Below are 15980 nucleotides of genomic sequence, written 5' to 3'. Positions count from 1 at the left end.
AAGAGGGACAAAAAACGCCTGTTCCTCAGGGTTATTATGAGGGCCAGAGGAGATAATACACGGGCAGCGCCAGTACTGGGAGGCTGTCCTTAAGAGTTGGTGCCCTTTCCCTCCCCCACAGGAGCTCTGAGGAGGGGGCAGTACGTTCTTGAAGGAACTGCCAAGCCAGCTTTACAGAGGTGGCTTTATTTCACCTGGACCCCTCTGTGTCCAGGTCTCCTGAGGCAGGCTTTCCCTCCTGCAGTTTTCATATCAAGGAACCCTGCCCACCTCTGCAACCTTGCAATTCTTGGGGAAATAACTTGGCATTGAACCTGTAAACCTGAGGTTAAAATGTGGCCTAAGTAGAAATATTTGGAAAGGCTGCCCGGGGACCGTGTGTGTGTGCGCGCGTGTGCATGCGCTTCTACGCTAACGTGTATTGTTATTGTCAGCACGCACCCCACCCTCCCCGCTCCCTATTCCTTTTCCTCTCTTTTTCTGTGAGGCCCATTCCCAGGTCCCTTTGAATTGAAAGAGGAAATTGGAGAGGATGGGCTAGAGGTTTGACGGGCACTTCCTCCCTCCTGTGATTGACAAAAGGGCATGTAAATCTGTAAAAGTGAAATTCAATAGAAACCTCAAGGCATCTCCCCTGTGTGGGAAAATACCAGAACTCCCACTCCCCCTCTTCTCTCTCCGTCCCCCGCCTTTGTGTACATCGTGTGTGGGTGGAAGATAAACTGGATTTTAAAAACCCTTTGAAAGCAAGACATCGTTAACTCCTCTAATTGAAAGCAGTCTTCTGCAAGGGAGGAGGTTTGGAGGTGGGTGCTGGCTGTAGTGGCTGGCGGTGCCTGGCCTGGACGAAAGGGCCCACGTCCTGGGGCCGCAGAGGCCTCTGCTGCTGTCAGCCGAGGCCCGTCCCAGAGGACCCTACAGCGTTCTTTCAAGCCAGTCTCTCTGTTCCCCACTGAGCTCTATCCCCCACCTGTCTGTCAGATGTGATGGCAGAATCAGATCCCCGAGGAGCTTCCCGGCTCAAACATCCAATGATGTCAAAACTTTGGGAGAAGACCCTCCAGCTCTTTTGCAGCATGCACAAAAAGAAAAGAAAACAAAAAACAGGAAACACATTGCTGGAATGGCTGCAGTAAACTTTTAGGTTACTTCTCCAGTTGTCTTAGACAGAAAAGGCGGCTGTGATATTAGCTGGCTTTTGGCCTCAGAGGACCAGAGACATGGGATCCATGAGTCAGCTCAGGCCCACAGGAGGATCACACTTCACTGCAGAATCAACTCTCTTCAGCAGCTCTCGCTGGAAGAAGCTGGACATCAGAAACTGGCAGAATGTCAGAACAGAAAAGCCCTTTGGGGATCCATCTTACTCTGTCCTTCTACAAGTGGGGAGGATGAGTGTCAGAGGAAGCCAGCCATTGAGTCAGCTCTAGGAGGCAGGTCCCCGGAGCCTGGCCATCTTGGGCTCTTTCAGCCAACAGCCCCACCCCAGGGCAGAGCTGTAAGGCCCTGCTTTTGTCTGCTGAAGAGGCTTCCCGGAGAAGCAACAAAAAAAATTCCCAAGTCCATCTTCCGGAACAGCCCTGAGCAATGTGTAGACAGACCCTTTTCAGGTTGGATCTACAGGTAAGAGTGGAGTTTGCGCCTGGATTTGAATCCTGGTTCTACTAACTAGTTGTGTGACCTTAGGTGAACTATTGGGCTTCAGTTTCCTTATCTATTAAATGGGTATAATATTTATACTATATTTATATAAATATATTTGTAATATATTTATAATATATATTTATAGTATAAATATAAGTATAATATTTATAAGTATAAGCATATATTTATATTATAAATACAAGTATATTTTTATATTTATATTTCCTTATCTATTAAATGGGTATTATATTTATATAATATAAATATATTATATTTGTAATATATTTATATTATAAATATATTACATTTATATTATAAATATAGGTATATTATATTTATATTATAAATATATTATATTCATATTTCCTTATCTATTTAATGGGTATAATAGCAGTACTATCTCACAGAGTTGAAGGTTGCGTGATCTCGTGCATATGGAGTCCTGGAAGCAGTGGCCAGCATAGAACAGCCAGTCAGTACGGTATATACACTGCTATTGTTATTGTTGTTCACTGGGTACCTCTTGTGTCCTGTGTGCTGGGCAATCTGCTAGGATTTATTTGAGGATAAATAAAACATGGTTCTCACCTTGAAGCCTTCAGGGTTTAAAGGGATAAGACTAGGCTCTAAACAACTATAATCCAACTTGACAAGTGCTGTAACTGAGGTATATATAAAGAACTATATGGACACATCAGAGGGAGCGATTAATTCTGCCTGGGGGGTGAGCCAAGGCTTTCTGAGGAGGGCTGATATTTGAGACTGGCTTTGAAGTGTGTGTAGTATTTCACGGAATGGGCCGTCCACTGCAGTGGGGTGGAAATCTGGGCACGGCATCACACTGGTGGAGTCCACGGCGTGTTGGGGGGAAGGGTCCTCCAGCGGGAAGTGAGCACCACGGTGTAGCTGCATGGATGCCTGCCCGCCGCGTGAGGCAGGAGCGCAGCTGGCCGTGAACGTGAGGATACGGCTGGAACCAGCTCCCGAAGGCCTCTGTAAGCCGTGTCTAGGAAATGTTCCATCCTGTGGTCCATGGACCGCCGTGGAGGGTGTGATAAGTAACAAGGCGATGTGATGAATTTTTCACTCTGGAAAGTTAATTATGGGGACCTTTGGAGCAGGGAGAGTGCAGTGTGTGGAGTGACTAGAGACGAAGAGGGTGGCAATCGGTACCCTCTTCTCCATCAGCGGAAGCGGAGGTTTTAACCAAGACAACAGCAGCCGTGGGGCCATGTGATTGAGTACACAGAACGTGGAATCGCAGGGATCAGAGTCCAGCATCAGTGCTCATACACAACTGGATATATGACCTTGAAAGAGTTCGTTAAAGCTTCTTTGCCTCATTTCCTCATCAGAAAAACGGGATCATTCCAACTTCACAGAGTAGTTGAGAGGATTAAATGATACTGTGACCGTGAGACCTTGGTGGATAGTATTACTGTGGGTGTCCTTAAGCACCGGGGGCAACCACTACACCTCACAGATGGGGAGACAGGGTGGGAGGGATGTCCAGCTAATAAGTGACAGCCAGAAACAGCCCAGGTCCCCTGTGTCTCTTGTTTGGTATTTGAAGTAAGCACAGATATCTCTGAAGATGACAGAGAATCTAAGGGAGTGTGCTAAAGACGAGACCTTCCCCCTCAAGGTCAAGGGGAAAACGGGGTTGCTCACCCCTTGGTTCCTGCAGGCCCTAAGATAGGGATGAAAGGTGGTGACCTTCTCCGCTTCCGTCCAAGACATAGGGCTGGGCTTCCTGCAGAAGAGAGCAACATGGGCACCTGAATTCCTGCCATGAATTCTTGGGGGAGGGGTAGAAATCTCACTGGAGATATTTCTGCACAGCAAAGGTACGATGTAGAGGGTGCAGAACATAGGTGAGGGCAGGGCATCAGTTCTGGGGACCAGAAAAATTTGTACTTTCATATCAATTTTGCCACTTACTAGCTGTCTTATATTGTGCAAGACACCTGCCCTCCCTTGACCACTGAAAAGGGAATGGTCTCAGCAGATAACCTACTGAAGTCCTTCTAACTCTAAAACTCTAAAATAAGGAAGCGTGTAAGTGTTGCTGCTTAGAGAAAAGAGTAGGAGAAAGTGCAGCCAGACATATTCCCCTGGCTGTTGGGAAGAACCTGCCCAAAGGTAAACTGGGCTGTTTGTAAATGGAAGTGAGTTCTCTGTCCATGAAGTAATCAAGAAGATGCTGGATCATTCCTCCTCCAACCCTGAAAAGACCTAAGTGAGGATGCTGGCAAGCCCAGCCACACATCTGCTCTTGGCCTAGCAATGTTCTATGAATTTCTCTTTTTGCCCCTTCACTGGATCATTTATTTATTAATGTATTCAATAATTCAGTAAATGTCAGTAGCTGAGTCATTCAAAACAATATTTGTTTTATTTCATTTTATTGTGATGAGAACACTTTAAAAGAAATCTACCCTCTTAAGTTTTTATGTGTACAATACAATATTATTGACCATAGGTACAGTGTTGTAGAGCAGATCTTTAAAATTTAATCATCTTGCTTAACTGAAACTTTTTGTTGATTTATACATTGACTAGCGACTCCTTTTTTCCTCTCCCCACAGCCCCTGGCAGCTACCCTTCCACTGTTTGATTCAATGGGTTTGACTATTTTCGGTACCTCATATAAGTGGAATCATGCAGTATTTGTCCTTTTGTGGCTGCCTTGTTGCACTTAGCAGAATAACCTCAGGATTCATCTCTGTGGTCATATATGGCAGGGTTTCCTTCTTTTTAAAGGCTGAATACTATTCCGTTGCATGCATATACCAAATTTAGTTTATCCATTTATCTGCTGATGACATTTAGGTTGTTCCCACATCTTGGCTATTGTGAATAATGCTGCAGTGAACATGGGAGTACGCAGTGCAGAAAGATCAGTTTCAGCTAGAGGAGACCCCCTCCTTACCTTTCTAGAAGAACCTGAAGCCTAGAGGCTGCCAATATGTTTCTAGAGCCTCCGTGATGTATAGGGAAGGAGCAGATCTTGTTCACAGCAGCATGACAGAGAGGCTAAAAAGGTTCCTCTTATCACCCCCCTGACCTCTCTGGGGCTGGGGGCGGCAAGGTACAGCCCTTGGCATCGTGTGAAGGATTTGTGTGTCAGAGAATGGGAGGGAGAGCTGAACAGCTCTGCCTGGGATTTGAGAGAAGTGCGGATCGGGAAGGGAGAGGGAGTGGGAGAGCTTGGAAAGGTCACTGAAGAAACTGGGCAAAGGTGATGGTGAGTGAGGGGGAACCTGGGGTGATGGTGTGAGAGCTTGAGTCCACGTGGGGTGCGCGATGTAACTCTCCTGCTCGCTCCCCCACAAAATGTTCAGTCAAGTCTACGCTGCTCAGTAATATTTTATGGAATTGGATTTGTTTTTTTAGAAGGTGCACAAAAGTGGGTGGATGAAAGCGGGGCATCCCCACAGAATCAGGTACCTTGGGATGACACTCAGGTATGTGACCATCCTTTTGGCCAAAGGCAAGGCTCTTTTCCTCTCAGAGAGAGCCTGGTGTGCCATACGTCTTCCATAAATGGCTGCTGAATGAGCAAATTCATGCAAGGTCTGTAAAAGCTGGGGGCTTGTGAGTGTTTGCAGCCTCCCCGTACCTCCCCAGGAGCACAGATGGTTTTAAGATCAGCTGGGGCTTTGGGCAAAGGTTCAGCTGGATTTGTTTGTTCCTCTCTGATCTACTTTGACTGTCCCTGGTCAGGATCGCAGCCAGCCTGAAACAAACACAAAGCTAAATAGGAAACCAGGAGAATAAAATAACAGCAGCACGTTCCTCTGAAGTCCTGTCTGGTGTTGATAGAGCTGACAAGATAAGAGGAAACTGTGTTTAAGTAGCGAGAGGGCTTTGTTCAAGTCCCAGACTTCTCTGACTGTGAATGCTGTAGATGCAGAGATAAGCCCCCTGCTCTAGCACTCCAGAGATGTGCTCCACCACTCTCTACTGGGGGACAGGCAGCTAAGTACACAAGGGGAAAGAATTCCAAAATGCTACATGTCAAATTGCTGGCCTGGATTTCAAATGCCATAGATAGTTTATGCAAAGTCTCGCACTGTTGTAAAAATGTAACACAATCCCCTGGCAGAGCTGCATGAGCTCAGTCTCAGTTGTTTTCGAGAAAAAATAAATAAACTTGAAAAACGTCTTCCAGCCCATTAAAGTGGCTTGTTTTACCCGTAGTCTCTTCGGTATTAGGCTTCTAGAGATGTGAGTAACCAAAGCCGACACCTAATTCCTGGCCAGTGAGATGGCTGATTCTTGGCACTTTTACTCTCCTTAGGACGTTACCTGTGACGTTCAGGAAACTAATACTGTATTCCCAGGACCCACTGACACCTTGGGGAGGGGGGAGGGAAACTTTGGCAATGAACAAGTTTCAGTACTTTTCAATGTTTTTAAAGCAGCGAAGCTCTCATGAAACATTACAAGGCAGCTTGATATATAAAACAGTTGAGTGAAGATGCTCTGGTTGAAACAATGGAGCAGAAGCTAAGTACATCTTCTCACATCCTGACCCTTAGACTGACACCTCCAAGCAACCCTAGGAATCCATAGGCAACACCTTGAAAACCTATGACCCAATCCAACATTCAGATGTGAAAGGTAAACCGAGGTCCACAGAGCGGAGATAACTAGTCCATAATCACACATCAAATTGTGAGGGAGTGTGAACAAGAACCAAGTCTCTAATCCAGCTCACCATTGCAGAACTTCCCAGGTGACAAAAAACTTTTCTTCTTCCATTTGAGGTTTCAAGAATAAACTGAAGATGTTAACTTTAAGGGAAATTGAGTAAAGCATATATGGAGCTCTTGGTATTACCTTTGCGAGTTTCCTGTAAATATAAAATTACTCCAAAACAAAAAGTTTATTTAAAAAAAAAGCATTGCATCTTCCAAGTGTGGATTACAGTGCAGCCATGTGTTTCAGCTTGACTTTGATAAGTGAATTTGATGTGTAACTTTTCCATGCTAGTTTTAATTCTTCTACACTCATGTATATGAATCCCTGGGTATAGTCTCGCTTTGCATGATTTTTTTTTTTTTTTTTTTTTTTTTGTGGTACGCGGACCTCTCACTGTTGTGGCCTCTCCCATTACGGAGCACAGGCTCCAGACGTGCAGGCTCAGCGGCCATGGCTCACGGGCGCAGCTGCTCCGCGGCATGCGGGATCCTCCCGGACCGGGGCATGAACCCGTGTCCCCTGCATCGGCAGGCGGACTCTCAACCACTGAGCCACCAGGGAAGCCCTGCATGATTTTTATAAATAGAGTCATAATGCACTTACACCTTGTTCTTTTTTAGTGACTCAGTGTTATGCTTTTGCAGTCTCCCCATGTTGGGATCTATGAACTCACAAATAGGGCTTCCATGTTGCCTGGCCGGGGTCTGTACTGAACCAGGTGTTACGTATTGTTAGGATCATTGCTACATTTGAATCCCATTCAGTCCTCTTTAATATTCTTTTGCTTACAGAATCCTATCATATAAATATATCATATTTTATTCATCCCTTCTTCAACAGGTGAACATATAAACTCTCCCTAATCTTTTGCTACTATAGATATGGCTGGAACGGATAGTCTTGATCCTTGTATATATATTTTTTTCCCTTTCTTTTTTTTGTTTTACACGTGTATGTTTCTTTTACATGATTGAGATTAGATGATCTCACTTTTTTTCATAGCTTATAAGACCTTAGAGTTCTTTAGGTTGGCCTTACTTTTTAGATCCATAGCCTGAGACCTGCAGGTGTGGAATGACAGGCCCAAATTCCTGGGGAAGATTGGAGAGAGGAGCCACATCAGAGGGCCAAGGAAAAGCTCTAACTTGGGATGACCTTCTGCAAAAAGTCTGACCGATTTCAAGAACATCTCAGCTGTTCCTCTCCTTTTCCATCATAGCTCTTTTCTAGTCTACAATTTATAGTAATGTATGCATATGTGATTACTTGATGAATGTCTGTACACAGTGTCACTCTAAGCTCCGTAGCATCTGACCCGTCTGCCATCTTGTCCCAGAGTGCTCGGCAAATAGCAGTTACTCAATAAATGTTATTGGAATGAATGATTGAACCAATGGAATGAGATGACATTTGGATACACAAGATACTCCTCAGTTTGAGCAATACTACTTGTCTATACATGCTTCATGTTTCTTTTAATACCATTTGAAATATCTATCATTGAGAATGAATGTGTGTGTGTGTATGTGCAAATCTATACAAATGGTAGAGCTGATTTTCTTTGGGGAAAGCAAATGCTCACATTGTCATAGTCTTTGTTCTGTCATTAATATAGCTCTGAGCACAGTTTACGGATTTGCTCTAAAGTGGTCTGCTTGACATTCAAGAGTCTGTGAGATCCAAGCCCTCAGGCCTGCCTTTGATGCCACTTTCCCCAAGCTCTGTTATACCAGGCAGCTAGTCACTAATCATTCTGGGCTTCTGCTTTCCTCTGAGCCCTTGCTTCTATTCCCTGCATGTGCAATGCCCTTCCTTTCGTAGCTACCCTATTCTTCCAGACCCAACTCAAATGTCAACTCTTCCAGGACTCGTCCCCACGAGAATGTCTCTGACATCTCTACCACCAAAATGTGTTACCTGTTCTTTCCTTAATAACATTGAAGATTTTCTCTTCTACATTAGAATGTGAGCTCCTGGAATAGACTCTTGTCAGTTCATCCCTATTTCTTCCTGCAGTGTCAAGAACAAACTAGGTGGATAGTAAAGTTTTGTCGAGTTGAATTTAACTCAACCTCTGAGACCCCCTAAAACATTTGTTTCCCTTTATCTTTTTCCAGGTGTGTCGAACCAAGGTGATAGATCTCAGTGAAGGCATTTCCCAGCATGCCTGGTACCCTTGCACCATCAGCTACCCGTACTCCCAGCTGGCTCAGACCACTTTCTGGCTCCGGGTAAGTCAAAGCTTTCAGAGCCTTAGATTCTCCAGCAGTGGCCCCCAGGAGGCACTGCCTCTTGTGACCCTTTCTCAAGATGGCTTTGTCTACCCACTGAGGGTGTTAATTGTAAGGACAGAGAAGAAAACACTTAGCAGCGGGATGCTTCCTGGAGTGGAATCCCTTAATTGCTCATGGGATACCTTCATTCACTCTTATTTTGGCCAAGAGTTTAGATACCATTTATCTGCCTGGAAGACCATCATTGTTCAAGGCCTTTTAAATTGCCTTCTCCTTGAAGTTTTCGCTGACCCCCACAGAGAGAAGGGACTGTCCTTTCCCTTCTAGTCCTCCATGTGTGGTCATCTATTGGATGGCTCTTGTCAAGTGCCATGGTATTCCATAGCTGTCTATGGGCCCATCTTCCTGACAGTGGATTGTGATTGTTTCAAGTTTTGATTTGTGTGTTACTGACCTGCATTGAACTCCACCGTCCACAGAAATGCAAGGGCATATATCTTATTTACCTTTGTCTGCTCGGCACGTAGTACAGAGGTTAGTTAGCATGGAGAAGTGATGAATAATAATAAGTACGATTTTGCGCGGTTTTAATGTTTGCCAGACCCCTTATTATCAGTATCTTACTGGAGCCTCCCAGCCATCCTGTGATGTAGCTATTGACGTATCCATCACTTGGAGGCGAGGGAACTTAGGCCCAGAGCAGCACAGCCACCAGTGGACGTCACACAGCCTGGAAAGAGCAGAGCCAACGTTAGAACCATCTCTGACCTCAGAGCCTGTGCTCTTCACTCTGAGGTTTCACTGCCCCCCTGTTCCCATCATGGGACCGTGATAAGTAGTCCAGCTCCTGAAATGGAAGATTCTCCTCAAAAGCCCCGCCCCGTGGCTGCCTCCGCACCGCGTGCCTGGCTGCACGAGTGAGCCTCCTATGTTGTCTGCATTTCAGGCGTACTTTTCTCAGCCAATGGTTGCTGCAGCTGTCATTGTCCACCTGGTGACCGATGGGACCTATTATGGGGATCAAAAGCAGGAAACCATCAGCGTCCAGCTGCTTGATACCAAAGACCAGAGCCACGATCTAGGTGAGCGTTGCCCTCAGGTGCGGCGTGCTCTCGGTACCTGCTTCTGCATATGCCTGCGGGTGGTTGTAAGAATCGGCTGAGGATGAGTTCTTTCCTCCCCTTTCCTCTTTCCTGCTTCTCTATTTGCCATTCTGGTTGCCTTCAAATCAGGATGTGTTTGTGTATCCAGAGAAGCCCGAATCTGACAGGTATGGGCATCAGGGGTTCATGTCCAAGTCCTCCTTTCAATAGCTGCCTTCTACCCAGCGCCTTTACCCTCAGGCATCCCGTGAGATCCTCAAAAGACCCTGGGAAGGAGACTGAATAAAGGTTCTTTCCCATTATGTGTGTCATCACCCGAGACCCAAAGAGAGGCTTCGAGAGGCCCGGGCCACATGGGAGGAGCCAGCAGGACAGCCGGGGAGCCAGGTTTTCAGAATCATCGCCTGCTGCTATTTACCCTATAGCCGTGGTGTCCGTGATAGTAAACGAGCCGTTACTTGAGACATTGTGACCCGTGCAGAGCACAGCACCCAGCGCTCAGGAAGTCCCATCACCCCCTCCCACACTTCCCAGACACCCTGCCCCGTCTACCTCTGGGCAGCCAGGCCAGGAGTTTGGAATTCCAAGCCAGTGCTGAAGTCCAGGCTTCAAAGCTGTGCCCGCACCATTCCACAGGGAGCTCATTTCAAAGACCCGTAGGAAGCAAGCATGCAAGGGGTCACTTCAGGGTCAAGCAGAAGCCAAGGCAGGAGGAAGGGTTTTGTTTTGTTTTTATGTTTACTTATTTGGTTAGTTTTCAAGGCAAGGGGGAACACGTTAATAAGCAAGAAGAAGAAAACCCTTCTGGATTTATCTGGATTCCTGGGAAATGTCCCTAAGTGAGAAGCAAATATTTTCATAGCTGTCCTGGCATCACAAAGGGCTCTGCGGAGAGACTTTCAGAGGAGTGGGGAAGAGTCACGTTCCAGCGAAGGTCCTGAGACCCTGCTAGTTGATGCCTGGGGTGTCCACATGTCCCTCCCCACTGGGTCTCCTGTCCTGTGTCCTCAGCATCCTGGCACCCCTTGCAGAGGCTCTGCAGCTCTAAGACAGTAGACCACAGAAGGGGACCTGCTGGACTGGGAGCCTCACGTCCCAAAAGATCAGGCCTCCCAGGACACGGTTAGGATCATCCCATTCTTTAGATGCAGGCACTGAGTGAGTGCGTGTTAGGGCTTCAGTGGATTCACATAGTAAAGAAATGGCTAAGCCAAAAATTGAACTGACGTCCATCAAACACCAAGGCCAGCTTCAGTTTTACTGAACTCCAACCCACCCCGTCATTCCCTTCCCTCCCCTTCTGATGTACCTTTTCTCCCTGTCCCTCTCCCTCCCCACTTCCTTTTTGAAGCCTGGGGACTTCTAGAAAGAACTGAGAGCTTCTGAGTGAAGCAAGTTTGGACTTTCCTTGGACTTTATATGGCTTGCTTTTCTGTTTCCCTCTGGACAGCCACCTCCTGGTCACGATTCTCTGTCTCCTCTTTGCAGAAGGGGTACAGAGGTCCTTACCTCACAAGAACTGCTCCCAGATTCCTAGATTAAAAATGAGGGTAGGCTTTTTACCCCAGGAATGACTTATTTCTGTGAATTATTTCCATCATTTATATGACAGACCGGGAAGGCAGCCTGAAAACTAGCAACTCAGACCAGCAAGCCCTCATGCAATGTGGGAGGGAAGTGAGGGCCAGTGGTGCTTGGCCAAGGGGTGGCCATTTGGGGGGAGGGGGAGGGGCTGTGAGCCCTAGGTGAAGGGAAAGCTTAGGGGGCAGTGAGGCAAGGGGCTTGGAAAGATTTGGAACCAAGAGAAAAAGGCAGACAAAGAAACTTTCAATCAAACTCAAAATCCCCACCGGCCACCCAATGGTGCTTTTGTGCAGTGACATGAAAGGGTCTGGGGGCTTCGGGAAGGGCCCGTTGGGGAGGGCGTGACTGGCCGTGAGTAATGAGCCTGGCCCCTCGGCCCTCTGTCTCCCCTGACAGGCCTCCATGTTCTGAGCTGCAGGAACAATCCCCTGATTATCCCTGTGGTCCACGACCTCAGCCAGCCCTTCTACCACAGCCAGGCGGTACGTGTGAGCTTCAGTTCACCCTTGGTCGCCATCTCGGGGGTGGCCCTCCGTTCCTTCGACAACTTTGACCCCGTCACCCTGAGCAGCTGCCAGAGAGGGGAGACCTACAGCTCTGCCGAGCAGAGGTAAGACACCCTGGGTCGGCTCGCCCTGGGCCGTTTTGTAGCCAAGTGGAGAAGAAGGGATTCTGGAACCGGGCAGCCATATGTGTTGCAGTAAAAAGTCTGTGTGTTTCTCCCTTCCCTACCCTCTGGCCTCTGGTCAACCCTGCCTTTGGGCTCGGGAGGCCCACACGTCTCTGAATTCCAGGGGTGAGGGAGGGCAGCAGGAACATGTTGTGGAAAGAAGCCCTCCTTCACCTGGCTCGCAGTCCCGGAGCTGACGGTGGCCCGCAGGATGACCTGGGGACATCGCTTTCCCTCTCTGGGCCTCAGCATCCTCATTTGAATGAAGAGAGGAGAGGTGGTTTAGCTCTCTTTCAGCTCTGAAATACTGGAATGTGTTCTGCTTCCTAAGTAGCACAGGCAAGCGTCATAACCCTCCTACATTTAGGGGGGGGATGCCGGGGGACTACTATTTGCTTCACGCCACTGCACTGTATATTTCAGGGTTGGGTAAACCTCTATGTCTTCCCCACACCTAGCTCCTGAGAGATTCTCCCCGTGGTCTCGGTGTGTGTGTGTGTGTGTGTGTGTGTGTGTGTGTGTGTTGTACACGGGCCTCTCACTGCTGTGGCCTCTCCTGTTGTGGAGCACACGCACAGGCTCAGCGGCCATGGCTCACGGGCCCAGCCGCTCTGTGGCATAGGATCCTCCCGGACCGGGGCATGAACCCGTGTCCCCTGCATCAGCAGGCGGACTCTCAACCACTGCGCCACCAGGGAAGCCCGTCGGCGTCTGTCTTTTAACTGCGTGACATTGCTCCATCAGTACCTTTGATCTGGCATCTGTTCATGCACCTAGTTTGGAGCTAAGAGAGGATGCTGTTTCCTAGAAAGAATATGAGCTTTAATGATACTCGTACCTGGGTTTGAATCTGCCCCTCCTGACTGTGTCCTTGGACCAGGCACTTCACTTCTCTGAGTCTCAGTTGTCTGTTTTGGAATAAAAACGGGTGATAATATCTACCCCATAGCGTGGTCGTGAGGATTACATGGTGCACTGCAGGCAGAAGTGCTCTTACGAACTATTAAGCACTGTGCAAAGATGATGTATTGATAGAGAGTATTTATCACCACTTTCTGATGCGATGGTGGTGCTTTTCTGCACAGAATTCCGCATAAAGTTCTTAGAGTTGAGCTGGGAGAAGCCCCAGAGCTCATCTGGTACATCCACAGTGTCCAAACTTCCATGTTACCCTCTGGGTTTTCACAAGCGGAAGGACTGGTTCAGGGTCCCACATCATCTCTGACATTTGTTTAAAGAGTTGGGGTCTCTGTGGGCTCCCCGCCGAGCGAGGCCCTCTGAAAGGTAATTCAGCCCTGACCTGTATACCTGGGAGGAGAGGAAGGAGGAGTGGGGAGGAGGACCTCAGCCTTTCCCATGCCCCTGCTACCACAGAGGACACAAAAGGTGGTTGCAAAACCCACATCGTTTTGCACCCACTGTCTCTAGCTTCTGTTGTGCAAAGTCTGTCGCAATCCTTCAGAGGCAAAAGAGCTCCTTAAATATCACTCGTTGTTGTATTTCACCCTGAGAGGGCTTTTTCATCCCTGGCTCCCCAGGCTGTAAAAGTAAGTTAATTCTCAGAACCCAGGGAAACAATGTCGACGGAAAATGCAAATCCATCAGACCTTCTCTGCAATGCTTTCTCATCCTCAGCCAGCCACCCAGACCATCCCCGAGTTCACTGAGCCCAGCACTGGCTTCTCTGAATCCTTAATTAGCAGTTCCCGTGCCCGAAGTAAACAGTAAGACGTGTCTAACCTTGGAAGCAAGTCCGTCAATAAGTATGTGCTGAGTTCTTTGCCCTGCTATGGAAAACCATTGAACTGGGGCGGAACGTTCCAGGCCCTCCTCCTCTCTGGGCTTCAGTCTCCCCGCGTGTGAAATAACGATGGCGATGGGTCCGTGTTCTCTGTGGTTCCTTTCAGTTCAAACAGTCTGTGATTCTCAAGAACTAGGAGGGATGAGAGGGAAGAGGAAGGGACCCACACTGGCTTCATGATCACCCCTGTCCAGTGAGGTATGGACAGAGGGAGCGTGTCAAGGCCATCCAGGCAATGGGAGGTAAAATCCCACTTTGTCTGCCCCTAAGAGCCACACCCTGCCCACCAGGACCAGGCACATCCAGGAGAGAAAGGGATTTTTCCTGGCTGTTCACTGGTGAGCATTTAGTCAGTGAGATTGAGCTAAGTGATGGAGATGCAGCCATCTTGGGATTATCAAAGTCTATGTGTTCTCATTCCAAGGGGCTCTGGAATTACATATTATATATATTGTTTTGTCCTGACGCTAACCTGATCCCCGAAAGCTGCGAGGCTGGAAGAGATTCTTTTGTTCTGTGTCCTCATTGGAGGATGGGAAACCAAAGGTCCAGGTGGAGGAAGTGTTTCCCAGCATCACCCAGTGGGTTAGGATGCAGAACCCAATGGCATTGGAATCCAGTTCTCAGGACTTGCAGGTCAAAGCTCTTCCCTCCCCATCAGAGGTGTCAAAACAGAGCTGTGTCCCGGAGGCCAGACTAGGCCACCAACAACTTGTGTTTGTTTGGCCCTCATCCGGCCTCTTCTTTAATTAGTTGTAGCATTTAACTATCAGAAGAGTAAGTATTAAAGACCACAGTTCTTCCTCCTCTTAAACACATCGGAGGATTTGGAAACACCAGGCCCTCGGTCCCGCTTGGCAATGTGGGACGAGAGAACCTGCTCTGGCCGGCAGGTGGCCTCCCACTGGCCGCACCCCTCTCGGCTCACCTGGCCCTTCGAATGGTCAGCCGGACCCGCAGCTGCTGACTTTGCCTCCCAGGGCTGCACCCACCACATCACCGGCTCGCTTCTAGAACTGCAAGGTAGAAGAGCCTTTTAGGGTCCCTTCCCGCAGGAGCCTCGTTGCTGGGCAGGAAAACGAGTCTTATCTTGATCATTCTCTCAGCCTCGCTTCTCTAGCGATCCCGAAGCTGGTGTGCCAAGAGTAGTTTTCCCTTCGTTTTCCAGTGTCGAGCGTGCTGTCTTTCTGGCTGTCCCCATGTGAGCAGCTCAGAAGGATTTATAAACAATCTGCCTGTTATTATCTCCACAGCCCATGGCATGATTGCAGCTAAGCAGCCACAGAAGTTAAGCCGTGGGTCAGGAGACAGAGCCAGGAGAGGAGCCCCCACCAGCCCTTTAACCTCTGGCCTTCTCTGTCCTGGGGTTGAGGGGTACATACTGTCCCCCGTTATGCACGACTGGGGGCCCTTTCAGTTGACCACAGGGGCAGCAGTTGGAGGGCTGACTGTGGGATCACTTAAGGACCTACCTCTACATGGAACTTGAGTCTCTAAGTAAATGAATTAAATATATATAAGAAGAAAAGAAAATTCATAAGTATCTGATGATCTCTGCATGGGGAGAAGGGGGTGTTTCCACCTTCACCCAGGTTGTGAGAATTTTTTGGGTAAAATTTACCTGGGTTCCTTCCCCCACTGGCATCAGCCACTTTCCTCCCTTCTGAGGAATGTCTTCTTTTTTCCCCTTCTTTTGTTATTTTTAGTGACAGCCCATCACTGGTATGAAATCCTCCCCCCACTTTTTTTTAATGAAGGCAGAGCCTCTTGTTTTGTTTTGTTTTCCTTGTTTTGATTTTTGTTTTTGTGTTTCAGAAATGACAGAGCTGCGTCAGGGAGTTATCTGGGATGGGTGGTTGGGGTAATGTTTATCATTTTTGGACAATGTGTTCACACAACCCTTTCCAACTAATGGGACAGCGAAGGGAAGAGCAGGGACTTAGGGACAGACAGGCAGATCCGTGCTGGAATTCTGTCCACGCCGAGTGCCTTTGGACAAGCAATTTAAACTCGCTCAGTCTTAATCTCTTCTTCTCAAAAATGGGAATAGTAACACTACCTCATGGAGTTATGGTGAGGATGCAGAGAAGATAATGGAGGTAAAACACAGCTGCCGATACCTGTTACTCTTAATTCCTTTTCCCCTTTCCTTCGTGTTCCTGTAGGCCAGGTTTAGACAAATGTGCTGAAAAAGCAGGGACTCCACATTCCCTAACGTGTGTTCTGGAGGACACTAG

The 15980-nt window shown here is 47.9% G+C and overlaps 1 protein-coding gene across 1 annotated transcript in view; it reads left to right on the top strand.

Moving 5' to 3' along the window:
- The window catches only part of PAPPA (pappalysin 1), a gene marked incomplete at both ends in the record, with an annotated part of 252378 nt that overhangs the window by 165306 nt on the left and 71092 nt on the right, over positions 1–15980 (top strand). Inside the window, 3 exons of the mRNA XM_079706315.1 lie at positions 8469–8582; positions 9532–9667; positions 11669–11882. Of these exons, the coding sequence (XP_079562441.1) occupies positions 8469–8582; positions 9532–9667; positions 11669–11882 (464 nt within the window). The remainder of the gene's footprint in view (positions 1–8468; positions 8583–9531; positions 9668–11668; positions 11883–15980) is intronic.

The sequence above is a fragment of the Hyperoodon ampullatus genome (genome assembly GCF_949752795.1).
Source record: "Hyperoodon ampullatus genome assembly, chromosome: 6".
NCBI lineage: Eukaryota > Metazoa > Chordata > Mammalia > Artiodactyla > Ziphiidae > Hyperoodon > Hyperoodon ampullatus.
Note: the sequence above shows the minus strand (reverse complement) of the source record. Positions and strands in the feature narration are given on the sequence as shown.